At 29.9% G+C, this 11,588-nt stretch overlaps 4 protein-coding genes across 8 annotated transcripts; 2 read left to right on the top strand and 2 right to left on the bottom strand.

Moving 5' to 3' along the window:
• Positions 1-172: 172 nt before the first annotated feature.
• Positions 173-2,816, top strand: LOC126850031 (CBY1-interacting BAR domain-containing protein 1-A). Of its 3 annotated transcripts, XM_050592630.1 has the most exons (8): positions 173-315; positions 406-507; positions 619-747; positions 1,118-1,298; positions 1,525-1,749; positions 1,931-1,963; positions 2,121-2,282; positions 2,355-2,816. In XM_050592630.1, exons 1-8 carry the CDS (start codon positions 284-286, stop codon positions 2,484-2,486), a joined length of 996 nt encoding a protein of 331 aa, XP_050448587.1. In that variant the 5' UTR covers positions 173-283; the 3' UTR covers positions 2,487-2,816. The 3 variants fall into 3 exon arrangements, with proteins under 3 accessions (XP_050448587.1, XP_050448585.1, XP_050448586.1); XM_050592628.1 differs by having other exon boundaries at positions 2,121-2,816; XM_050592629.1 differs by lacking the exon at positions 1,931-1,963 and having other exon boundaries at positions 2,121-2,816.
• Positions 2,817-2,954: 138 nt separating this feature from the next.
• Positions 2,955-4,042, bottom strand: LOC126850070 (heat shock factor-binding protein 1). 2 transcript variants are annotated; one of them, XM_050592697.1, is made up of 3 exons: positions 3,657-4,001; positions 3,500-3,566; positions 2,955-3,214 (listed from the first exon to the last, which is right to left on the bottom strand). In XM_050592697.1, exons 1-3 carry the CDS (start codon positions 3,753-3,755, stop codon positions 3,126-3,128), a joined length of 255 nt encoding a protein of 84 aa, XP_050448654.1. In that variant the 5' UTR covers positions 3,756-4,001; the 3' UTR covers positions 2,955-3,125. The 2 variants fall into 2 exon arrangements, with proteins under 2 accessions (XP_050448654.1, XP_050448653.1); XM_050592696.1 differs by having other exon boundaries at positions 3,500-4,042.
• Positions 4,043-4,445: 403 nt separating this feature from the next.
• On the top strand, positions 4,446-8,382 carry LOC126850019 (phospholipase A2 group XV-like). The gene is made up of 7 exons (XM_050592603.1): positions 4,446-5,221; positions 5,386-5,528; positions 5,614-5,848; positions 5,968-6,195; positions 6,386-6,557; positions 6,644-6,766; positions 6,879-8,382. Exons 1-7 carry the CDS (start codon positions 5,116-5,118, stop codon positions 7,096-7,098), a joined length of 1,227 nt encoding a protein of 408 aa, XP_050448560.1. The 5' UTR covers positions 4,446-5,115; the 3' UTR covers positions 7,099-8,382.
• LOC126850010 (TBC1 domain family member 20) lies at positions 7,155-11,384 on the bottom strand. Of its 2 annotated transcripts, none has more exons than XM_050592589.1 (5): positions 10,545-11,384; positions 10,049-10,279; positions 9,752-9,955; positions 9,447-9,666; positions 7,155-9,382 (listed from the first exon to the last, which is right to left on the bottom strand). In XM_050592589.1, exons 1-5 carry the CDS (start codon positions 10,979-10,981, stop codon positions 9,077-9,079), a joined length of 1,398 nt encoding a protein of 465 aa, XP_050448546.1. In that variant the 5' UTR covers positions 10,982-11,384; the 3' UTR covers positions 7,155-9,076. The 2 variants fall into 2 exon arrangements, with proteins under 2 accessions (XP_050448546.1, XP_050448544.1); XM_050592587.1 differs by having other exon boundaries at positions 10,049-10,292; positions 10,558-11,379.
• Between the last annotated feature and the right edge of the window lie 204 nt (positions 11,385-11,588).

Raw genomic sequence — 11,588 nt, 5'->3', positions numbered from 1 at the left:
ACTTTAACAAAAAATTTTAAACCAACTTGTCAAAGATCTATAATCGACCTCCTGCATTATTAGCCCGAAGGTAGTATAGAAAATACGCGGCCCATAACTTCACCTGCGGCAATTCACCACCTGTCAGTAGGCAACTGTCACCAGTCGCGAGCAGGAAGGGAAACGTCCGAAATTGTGCTTTCCGCTTTACGAAAACTTTATCGTGGCAAATAAACTCGTCGCATAGAAAAGTTTACAATATATTATAAGTAAAAATTTAAGATATATTTTACAGAAAAAAAAAATGCTTCGAACACGGTCCCAGAGCAGCGTGTAGTAAGTTGAGCGAATATCTGACGTTTATTTCATTTGACAGAACGTATATATATATGAGCGAATTGTAAATAAATTTCTTTTGTTTATTAGTGAACAGGAAGCGAAATTTGTGCAAGATCGCATAACGGGCGTGGAAAAACACTTTGCCGAGTTATGCACAATATTTGCGGCATTCGCTAGAAAAACGGCCAGGTGCTCCTCTGTGAAACTATTGATTATTTTTCCTCGGCGATACGCGTAAACCTTTTATCTCTTATCGCTGCGCGTCCCGTTTTGTTCGTTACTCATTATTCTTTTTTTCAGGTTGCGCGATAAAAGTGATGAACTGGCTAAAAAAATTCAAACTTACGCCGATTCGGAAATTATAAATCGATCTCTTAGCGCCGGACTCGCAAATTTTTCAGCCACATTATCGGTTATCGGCGATTATAGGTAAAACTCTGTTCCTTCATTTCAAATAATCATATTTTCTTCGCGATGTGTAAAAAAAAAAAGAGAAAAATCATGTTAATTTATTTGCTATTATTGTTACGTTTAATATGACTATACACATGAATAAGTAAAGAAATAAAAAAGTTGATATATTTTTATTTGCATAAAATTAAAAATATTTCGTATTTATCTTCCTATATCAAATAATCATGATTTTTATTTTTCGACGAAGAAAAGAAAATAGAATTAAAAAAATGTATTCTATCTTTTTTTTTTAAATTTATCTTCTTTCTCTTATGTTTATACTATTTTAATTATACAATACTTTTAGCTTTAATTTGCGTTATTTAAAATTATTAATTTAATTTAGAGATGCAGAAGTACAAAGATTAGATGCCAAGATAATTGCACCTCTCTCGCAGTACGCGACAATTTGCAAACATGCTCGTGATGACGTTAAAAGTACCTTTGCAGCACGTGATAGAGAACTCACCAGACGAAGACATTTGGACAAAGTCCGAGAAAGAAATCCCAGGAATCACCAAATGATAGTATCCTTATAATTAAAGATTTATTTCAATAGCATTAATTATAATTCAACAATTTAACTGATTTCATATCTTTTATAACTTTACAAAAATAATGAAATAAAAAATCAAACTATAATAAAAATTAATAAATATTGATACAATTATTTCAAGTTGTATATAACTAAAATCTTATTGTATTTTTTAAATATATCTTATTATAAAATCTTTAATTAAAAAAGAATATCAGTCGCAAGCCAAATCGGAGCTGATGAAAGCATCTGTTGAAGTATCCCGAGTAGTAAAAGGATTGGAAGAGCAAATCGATTCGTTCGAACGACGAAAATTACATGATTTGAAATCCATACTTTTAGACTTTGTCACCATCGAATTGAGCTTTCATACAAAGGCCCTCGAGCTTTTAACTAAAGCTTATCAAGACATCGCGTCTATAGATGAGATAAAAGATCTTGAGGTAAGATGTAAGATTTAATTTGAATTTTTTCAAAGTGTTGTGTTTCTGTGTAAAATTAAAAAATAAAGAGAATTGTAAACTTTACAAATTTATAACACGGTAAATTTTTTAAATATTATGATTGCATTATATTGATATTTGTACAAGTATAGTCAATACTTGTGTATCTTTTGACGTGCAGGACTTTCAAATCGCGAGAGGAGAAATGAATGGGGTAAACTTACTTCAAATTGATATCTGTGTTATTACGATTTAATAATTTGCTTTACATTTCACAATAATAGCTTTATTACCGAATGTTCAATATTATGCAAAATTGATGCAATATTACGTCAATCAGTATTTAAATAAAGCAATTATATCATTATCAGGAATTTAGAGAGACAATGCGCGTCCCCGATTCCGTTGCAAGATTAGACACAGTGAATAGAACTTCATTTCGACAGGCTTATTCATTAACGAATTTAGCCAACCGATTCGCATCCTCTCCCATGGCATCGCAGAAATCAAGTAATCGAGAAGCTGAATCTGTCGTAAGTGCAAAATTCGAACACGTTGCTCCTTATACTGTTCTATCATTAGATCTTAATATAAAAACATTACAGGATTCTGTACAAACTGGATTCACAAATTCTTCTGAATCAGTTCAAGTTGAGGAGTATGCGAATAGTACGGAGGAAACAGAATCAGAATCAATTCGAGAGAAGCCTGTGAGAACTAGGCATAAATCAATGTAATTTCAATTATATTTCTAACTTTGTCCTTCTATCTTTCTAGAGAACAGTATCAAGACACTCTGGATCTAAAATAAAGAAACGCTTCATTCTCAAACCTATTCCACCAATTCCTACATGTCAGAAGTCCTTAATATCATCTATAATATATCGCATACCTTCTAAAATGAATAAGACAAAGTAAACCTTGCATTATAAATTTATCTTTCAAAAATATTTGATTATTTATACTTTACAATATAATTTAAATGTCTATAGATATAAAAATTTTAACTAAGATAAGACTTGTATTAAATAATTGCTTTTATAGAAGAAAAGAATATTATATGTACACTTTTATAAGGTAGAATGAAGAATTAATGTAAGTTACATGTTCCATAAAAATTACATAAAATTTTTAATAAAATTATATATACCTATGTATTTAATTTCTCAGTTAATTGTACGATAAAATTGTTTGATATATCAAAATACATTTATAAAAAAGTGTAAGTTTATTTTTGTATTGTAACAAAAGGATGGATATCTCAGTATCTGTATACATTTTTTTTCCACAATTATATATATAAGTATATATGGCTATCTTAAATGCTTTGGATGAGTGATTACTTATAGATTAGTGCACTTAAAAGAAAAATAAACTTATTTATCACCACCTTCGACTCCTGCTTGTGTCATTAGATCTGCAATATTCTTTTCCAAGTCATCTATTCTATTGCCCATCTCATCTAGTATTTCTTATTAAGGATTTCTTTATAGCAATGATATCAATTCAAATATATATATATATATATAAATATGTATAATATTATTAAATTAATATTATTAAATTAATTAAATGAGAATATAACATGCATATAAAAAATGGATATTAAAAAAAACCTGATATACAATCAATTACAATAAATTCTGTAGAATATATGAGATATTTACAAATTTTCTCAAACATTACTTCAATGTGAATCTAACATTTTCATGCATATTTTTCTTTTAGGTTAAGTGCAGAAAAAGGATATTTCTTCCTATGATCTGGTCGGACATCGTTTGAAATTTGTCCTGCATATTCTGCAGCAGCGTTTGCACCTGCAAAGGAGTCAACGTAGCGTCAACGACCTGTCGCGACGCGTCTCCGGATGCTTTGTTATCATCATCATTCCGTGTATGCGGACTCACGTATTGCGTCAATTCCTGCATGTTCTTCGGATCGGCGCTATTACTCATCCCGTAACTGTCGACATCCTCGCTCTTGTGATCCTGCTTGATGTCGGCCATCCTCGATGTCTTATCGGTATGGAAATTGAACGACTTGTCTGAGATCTGAGACGTCTACGTCGCGGGCGTAATGGATTCCATGAACGGGCGCATGCGATGCCATGCGACGTCTCCATCTTTCGCGGTGACTTCGTGATTTCGTGGCGAATGGTGCTAAGCACCGATGATTGATCCAACAAAACGTTTATAAACCTTAAGCAGGTGTTTTCGTGCGGAGAGGCAGAAAGAAAAAAAACGAGATATTGACATATGTAATGCAGGAATTAAATTTGCAATTATTTATTTATTCGTTTTCTTTCATTATATATATTTTATTTAGTCATATGTATTTATTTATTATTGATTTATATAGAAAAATCACGTATATATATATACATTGCATATATAAAACAAGAAATCAGAAATATACAACCCTACATATATATATGTGTGTATGGACATGACACGTGATAAAAACGAAATGTCCCTTATTATTTTATATAAAAAAAGATGGGCGTACATATTATCAAAAATGATAATACAGATACAAAGTCATACGGATTGAAAATACAAAACAAGACATATAGCTATATACAAGCTTTTACTCGCATAATTGACGAGACGTCAGAGATATTTTGTGTTATCATGTATCATACGATTGATAAATGAATAATCATACGTTGTTTTTGCGTATGAGCTTTTATTTTTATCTTTGATAAAATTTTGACCAATTGAATTACGAATTCGAAAACGGAATAAAAACATGATAAATGAATAAATTTATTTGTTTCATCTGCATTTTCTTGCACATTTTACTTTGCAGAAAACTTTTGTTATTATTTTGTTGTTATTTAGGCTTCACGAAAAGACAAGAAAAATAAAAAAAAATAAGAGTGCAATGTAAAAGAAAATCTATTATTAAAATGTACGATGAAATTTTCAAACAGTCTCTTACAAAAACATCAATTTATAAATATATGTATATAATATGCAGAAATGACGTAATGTCTATGTTCCTCGACTCATTGGATAGTAACATATGTTTTTGAAATATGCAAATACAGGATGACGTAACCAATTTTTTCAAGTAGTTTTTTTATATCAATAAAACGGTGTTTTCTGCTATCGTGACTATCGTCATTTATTTCTCACTCCGATTGGCTACCGTCAATATTACTCATCTCTTTGCTTTTCTAAAACGCATGTGCACAATCAGCTGATTACACCGACTGCGTATAAACAATAGCGTAAAGCTGTCAGATGAGTGCCATTTCGTTCTGAGAAGAAAATTATTCTTCGGGAAGTTTATTTGAAAAGTATTTAAAATAGAATCTTTGATATCCGCGTGTTTCCGATTTTGATACTGTGGCTGAGACGAACAATGCGCCTGGCGGTTCTTCTAAACACGATAATCGTTCTTTTGCTCTCTGTGCAATCAGTGAGACTCTGGCACGTTAAAGCGAAACAAATATCACCCGTTATTTTAGGTAAATAATGTAGATTCGTTTTTCAAAAGCATTATTATGCTGGATATCTAATACATACTAAAATTCAGCCTTTTCTATACTATTTTTATCATAAAATTTCAAAGATAATGAGTCATCAAGATATGAAGCTATTATGTATCTATTTACAAACAAAAATAATACAGTTCCAGGTGATGGCGGTAGTCAGATCGAAGCAAAGATTAACAAAACATCAGTGGTACATTATATCTGCGAGAAAGTATCCAACAATTATTTTAGCCTATGGCTAAATATGGAACTACTCGTACCTGTTGTGATTGATTGCTTTGTATGATTATTAATTCATCATACATGTTTTAATTTTTCTTTTTTTTACTCAGAAACACACATTTTTTAAATTTATTTTATTACAGATTGATAACTTAAAGCTTAATTATGACAATGTGACAAGAATTACAAGTAATCAGCCTGGAGTGGATATAAGGGTACCTGGATGGGGCAATCCATTTGTAGTCGAATATATAGACCCCAGTAAAGCTTCACCAGGCTCATATTTCAGTAATATTGGAAATATGTTGGTGAACAATATGGGATATGTCAGAAATGTATCATTGCGTGGTGCGCCTTATGATTTCAGAAAAGGCCCTAGTAAGTACAATACAACAAGATTAATTAATATTTTAAATAGGCGTTATACGCTCTGGCAATTTGCGACATGTATTTTATTCAGTTAACAAATTTACCGAGATACAGGCCTTAAATTTCAGATGAAAGTGAAGAATTCTTTGCCAAGTTGAAAACTCTGGTTGAAGAAACATATGCAATAAATAATAATACACCAGTAACACTATTGGCTCACAGCATGGGTGGACCTATGACTCTTATAATGTTACAACGTCAAAGTCAGAAATGGAAGGATAAATACATAAATTCCTTCATCACTCTTAGCGCTGTATGGGCAGGATCTGTCAAAGCTATCAAAGTATTTGCCATTGGTAAGTATTTCAATTTTATGCATATAGTTGTTGCATGTATAATCATCAATAATTAATCATTAATATTAATAAACACATTACAGTTTTATTAGATATATCTTAATTAATATTTAACACATACAAAAATATTTATCATGAACGTTATTTTATTATGAGAAGTGTATTTTTTATATATTTTTTTAATCTATAGGAGACGACTTGGGTGCATATTTTCTTCGTGAAAGTGTATTAAGAAGTGAACAGATAACAAGTCCAAGTTTAGGATGGTTACTACCTTCAAAATTATTTTGGAAAGAAACAGAAATTTTGGTACAATCGGATTTAAAGAATTATACATTGAATAATTTACAACAATATTTCATGTACGGTAGATTATTTAGATAATCATTATATTTTCATATGTATCTTGTTTGTGTAGAAATATTTTGAGATATACTTTTACTTATAGAGATATAGGCATTCCTAACGCTTGGGAATTCAGAAAAGACAATGAGAAATATCAGTTAGATTTTACAGCACCAGGTGTCGAAGTACATTGCTTATACGGCAGTAAAGTGCAAACTGTGGAAAAGTATATCATTTTCACTATATAGAAAATTTAGATAATTAAAATAATTACTAGAGATATTAAAGATTTTTAAAAGATAAGAGATTGTTTAAAATTTATATGCATTTTTCTACAGGTTGTATTATAAACCAGGCACAGCTATAGATGGCTATCCTCAATTAATATTTGGAGATGGAGATGGAACTGTAAATATAAGGAGTTTGGAAGCATGTACATATTGGCAAAAATTACAGAAACAAAAAATTTATAATCAAGGTTTTCCTAAAGTAGATCACACTGACATCTTAAAAAATCCTGATATTTTAGCATACATCGCGACAGTTTTAAAAGTATAACATAGTTATAATACTGATTTTTATTAATGAGGGACAAAAGAATGCAACAAATTAGGTAATATTAACATCTTAATATTTTTTTATTTGGTTTTAATATAAATTAACATGCAAATGCAATAAAAAAGTGACACTAATGTGACTAAATGTGAAAATATTGAGAAATTGATTAAAATTGTAAGGAATAGATTCAAATAAGATTTGATCCTAAATCAACAAAACAATTTTACGTAAGATTAAAGTTGAATGATTCATTTATTGCTCGAAATTTATTACAATTACTTAGTACAAGAAATAAGTCATTGTAATTGAAAATATATTTTTATTAACTACATTGTTCATTAAAATATATCATTACATAACATACCAATCAGAATCAATCAGAAATATTATGAAATAGTGCAATTACAAAAAAAAAAAACACTTTGTAAATATCAATACTTCCGCTCATTGACTCTCAGCTCATATCCTATAAATATAATACTATATTTCCTCTTTATACATATATATTTTTGTACTCGGTACATATGTACATTTTATCCATTTTTATGTTATACTAATCGTATGATCTCACAAAGATGTAATTAATATGACTAGTGATATATAATAATTATGTATAATATTATTCACATCAAGTCTCTCCATATTATATACAATAATATATGTGTATATTTAATAGCTGATATATAGCACAGTTAGAATAACAATGAACTTCTAGTTCCACAATTTACAAATCACAAACTCATTTTATCATAAATATATATCAATGTCGTATTTATATCTTTATTTACAATGCAATAAACACTTATAATGGTGTTGAATAATATTTGAAAATAAAGAAACGTATGTGATGTAAAATATTATTGTAGGAAATTTATCAACAAATACGTAAACTTTCTAAGATTTTTACTATAATTTCAAAATTTTTTCTTGGTATTTTATCTATATGTGCAATTTATATATTTCTCTTTCTGTCTCTTTTTAGTATAAATCCGCAAATATGTGAACATGTAATAAATATTTATTAGATACATTAAAAATGTTTCTATACAAAATTACATTTATGTACAAAATGATAAAAGATAAATATTCTATAACAATTTCTAGGTATTGATATCATTTCATCTATTGATAATTAAATTCATTCTGATAATGTATAATACACACACACACATACACGCGCGGGCGAGCAATTTATATGAAATGTTATTGTAATAATAATGTAAATTAAATAAACAAAAAACTGATCATAATTGATGATGGTAAATAAATGTTGTTAAAAAATAAGATATTTATTGATTATAATATTAATTATATTATAATTTTTTTTTTGCAATAATTTAACTCACTATACAAAATTCTTCATCACAGATTGTAATAACGTCATTACAATCTATACATACATATACATATGAAACTTTCATACACATCTTGTTTAAAGTTTTCCTAAACATTTAGGCTACATTTCAAAATTTATTTCTTGGAATAGAATAGTGTTTAATTCACCACATCAATGATATTATTTCTTTTGCCCTGACAAGTCAGCCAAATATAACTCCATTCTAAAGAATAAATTTTGAAATGCAACCCATTTTACATGTTCATACTCCTAATAATTTTAAATATTTGAAATAATGTTTTTTTTTTCCTCACTAAATTTTTATGTATTTATGATTTTTTTTAACATATATGCACAAAAAGTTTAGGTCAACCTCCAAAGAACACAGCAAGAAGGCAGCATAGGAATGCATAAAATTCTGATTCTTGTACTCTAAAACAGATTTGCTGAAACGCTGACAATCAAATCTCTTGTAATTATTCTAGCAATACATAATTTCTTGCTATTTCATTCCTTTATGGTGAAACTATTTTTTCTCAATCTAAATCTTTATTTAGTAATATATTAAAGAAGTAGAGAGTCTTTTTAAAAAATGTGTAAACACTCTTGTGAAAGTTTTTTTACAATAGATATCTTTTAATGTCAGTTAAGCCCTGTCGAAGATCTTATAAAGGCATATATTCCCAAAGCTAAAATAGTCACAACAGTGATAGTTTTGTAACTTCTGATGCGATAAGATATTCTTGGTGTTGACTGAACAATGTTTAATTTTCGTTGTCTTTCTCTCTCTTGACGGCCTGCTTCTGCCTTTGCTTTCCATTCTTGTTCTTTAATTTTTCTCTTATGATCATAATCTTTGACATCATTACTGATAGATTCAGGAGGATATTTTTGATATAAATCCTTTGCTTCTACTAAGAGTGATTCAAATGGCAAGTTATCAGGTAACTAAAAATATAAACTTCTATAATTATATTAATTTTTTTGTCAAATTTTTTTTTATTATACTTACCGAACATAATATCTTATGTGTGTGCCCCATGTCAGGTGTAGTGTTGAAAATTTCAGTAGCTCTATGTGCAACAATTACTGTACTTAGATAGAGAGGCATGAGTGGAGGACTGCCCAAGAAATAATCAAATAATCTATGTAATAATATCCTATTTTCTGCATATTTGTGTGCATACCATGTTGTGTATTCAGCCAAAGCAAAGTGTGGGAACAGTTCTACACTAAGATAAAAAATAATTCTGCTATTAGTTACTATAATGTATAATGTATAAAAAATCTAAAATGTTATTTAAATGTATAACTAACTTCTCCAAATGTTCCAGAAGTGTTGGGTGAACTCGTTCCAGTAATGCAAATATATAGAATAACTCTTGATTTACTTTTTCCATAGTTTTTTCCATAAATCTTTCCAGGAACTCTAACGTTATACTTTCAAGCACATACAAGCCTGCTTGTAATCCCATCACAAGTAACACAGTTGCTGCTACATCATTGTATCCCTGGTAGTAACTAAGTACGCATTATTTTATTTTATATTACAATAAGATAAGCTATATAATTTGTATATAAAAAAAATAATATTGTGCTCTTAAAGATACTAACTTTAATTCGGAATGCCTATGAAGTACCCAGCACATAAGCTGCGTCAATTGTTCTTGGAAACTTTCTGTTTCCTCTTCTGTTGCATTCTGTGAAATATGACTGCCACTACGTGCTACATCCTTCAATATCTGTTGATAAACCTCATTCGGTATACAAGTATGTACAGTCTCCAATCCATCAACAGATGTAAACTCCTCTTGTACTAGTCTCAAAAGTTTTGGCCACAGTACCCTTCGTATATCATCTATAGATCATCTTTATGATTTCAAGATTTGGCTTACAAGAAATAAGATTATTCTCAAAAAGGAACCAATTTTAAACAAGACATAGCTTAAATGATACTATCTGTATTCATAACTATATTGATGACTACATAATCAAAACTATCAAAAATTCTCTTAAAATCTGTATATAACTATATAAAGCTGTATATATCTGTATAAAGCTTGAAATAAGATTATCGTAAGGTTCCTTGTTGATCATAATGTATTGTCACCTTGACCAAGTACCATTAACGAAGCCTTCGCTACTGCAACCAAGTAGTCTTAGCTCTCCTAGAGTTAAATCCGGATTGGCAATGCTACCGCGAATAACGCTTATCTTCGTCCGTTCGCGATTGATAAGAGGATCCATCGAAGCATTGCCATTTGATTCGTGATCATCTTCGTGACTCAGCACTACTCCATTCTGCTGTTTACCCGACGTGGCCGCATCGGTGACATCAGGTATCCGCGGTGCGGTACCATTGTACCACGCTTTCGTGGAGTCGGGCAGAATCACGAGTGGCACACGATCGTACAAATTATCCTCCTTGATCCCGTAATTCGCCAATTCAACCGGTACATTTCTCCTGCGAATTTTGTTGCTATTGTGATTTTCGATCGGCGTTGATGCATCTGTCGCGGATTGCACCTCTTTGTTCCCGGCATCCATACTTCACTCAGTCTTCACGCGACTCTTACACACCAGATATTCAGATATCAGAGGACGCGTGTCATAACACTGATAATTTTGTTTAAAAAAATTCCTTAAGAATCTGAAAACTCTAACAGGGGACCGCTACTAATCTGTCAAACACGACGAGATGACACACACTGTCGATTGACGTTACACCAGAGGCACCAACCAAACCAAACCAAACGCAAGGCGAGTATGTTGCTAAAGTTAGGCATGAACTTTATCATGAGTGATGACGAATGATAAAAGTACAATATAAAAAAATATCAAACATCAAGAAGAAGATAAAGAAAAAAATACACTTGAAATCTTCGTATGATTAATTTTAAATTGGATTTTTTACTTCAACAAAAATTTTCTACATTTTGAAGACACTATTTTTTATTTTGTGTTTATATATTTAATATTTTTAATTTAACCTATTGATATTCTCTTCTCGCATTTTTTAATCATCAAAAAATATATATTGTTGAAAATTATATATTATATATATTAAAGAGAGAAAGAAAGAAAGAATTAATATCTAAGAATTAAATTATTAATATAACTGCGGTCGATAATAAACGTTCGATGAAAGCTTGAA

This window comes from Cataglyphis hispanica, chromosome 5, assembly GCF_021464435.1.
Source record: "Cataglyphis hispanica isolate Lineage 1 chromosome 5, ULB_Chis1_1.0, whole genome shotgun sequence".
Lineage (NCBI taxonomy): Eukaryota > Metazoa > Arthropoda > Insecta > Hymenoptera > Formicidae > Cataglyphis > Cataglyphis hispanica.
This window is presented reverse-complemented; position numbering and strand designations above follow the sequence as displayed.

Bases quoted from the DNA above. Each gene is read 5' to 3' on its own strand.
- LOC126850031 (XM_050592628.1), top strand. From the start codon at position 284: ATGCTTCGAACACGGTCCCAGAGCAGCGTGTA. The intron at 1,299-1,524 runs GTATCCTTATAA...AAAGAATATCAG, and splicing joins CCAGGAATCACCAAATGATA to TCGCAAGCCAAATCGGAGCT. The intron at 1,750-1,930 runs GTAAGATGTAAG...TTTGACGTGCAG, and splicing joins ATGAGATAAAAGATCTTGAG to GACTTTCAAATCGCGAGAGG.
- LOC126850070 (XM_050592696.1), bottom strand. From the start codon at position 3,755: ATGGCCGACATCAAGCAGGATCACAAGAGCGAGGATGTCGACAGTTAC. The intron at 3,215-3,499 runs ATATCCTTTTTC...AATAAGAAATAC, and splicing joins CGACCAGATCATAGGAAGAA to TAGATGAGATGGGCAATAGA.
- LOC126850019 (XM_050592603.1), top strand. From the start codon at position 5,116: ATGCGCCTGGCGGTTCTTCTAAACACGATAATCGTTCTTTTGCTCTCT. The intron at 5,222-5,385 runs GTAAATAATGTA...AAAATAATACAG, and splicing joins AATATCACCCGTTATTTTAG to TTCCAGGTGATGGCGGTAGT. The intron at 6,196-6,385 runs GTAAGTATTTCA...TTTAATCTATAG, and splicing joins TATCAAAGTATTTGCCATTG to GAGACGACTTGGGTGCATAT.
- LOC126850010 (XM_050592589.1), bottom strand. From the start codon at position 10,981: ATGGATGCCGGGAACAAAGAGGTGCAATCCGCGACAGATGCATCAACG. The intron at 9,956-10,048 runs GTTAGTATCTTT...ATGCGTACTTAG, and splicing joins CATAGGCATTCCGAATTAAA to TTACTACCAGGGATACAATG. The intron at 9,383-9,446 runs GTAAGTATAATA...TTATATTTTTAG, and splicing joins CACATAAGATATTATGTTCG to TTACCTGATAACTTGCCATT.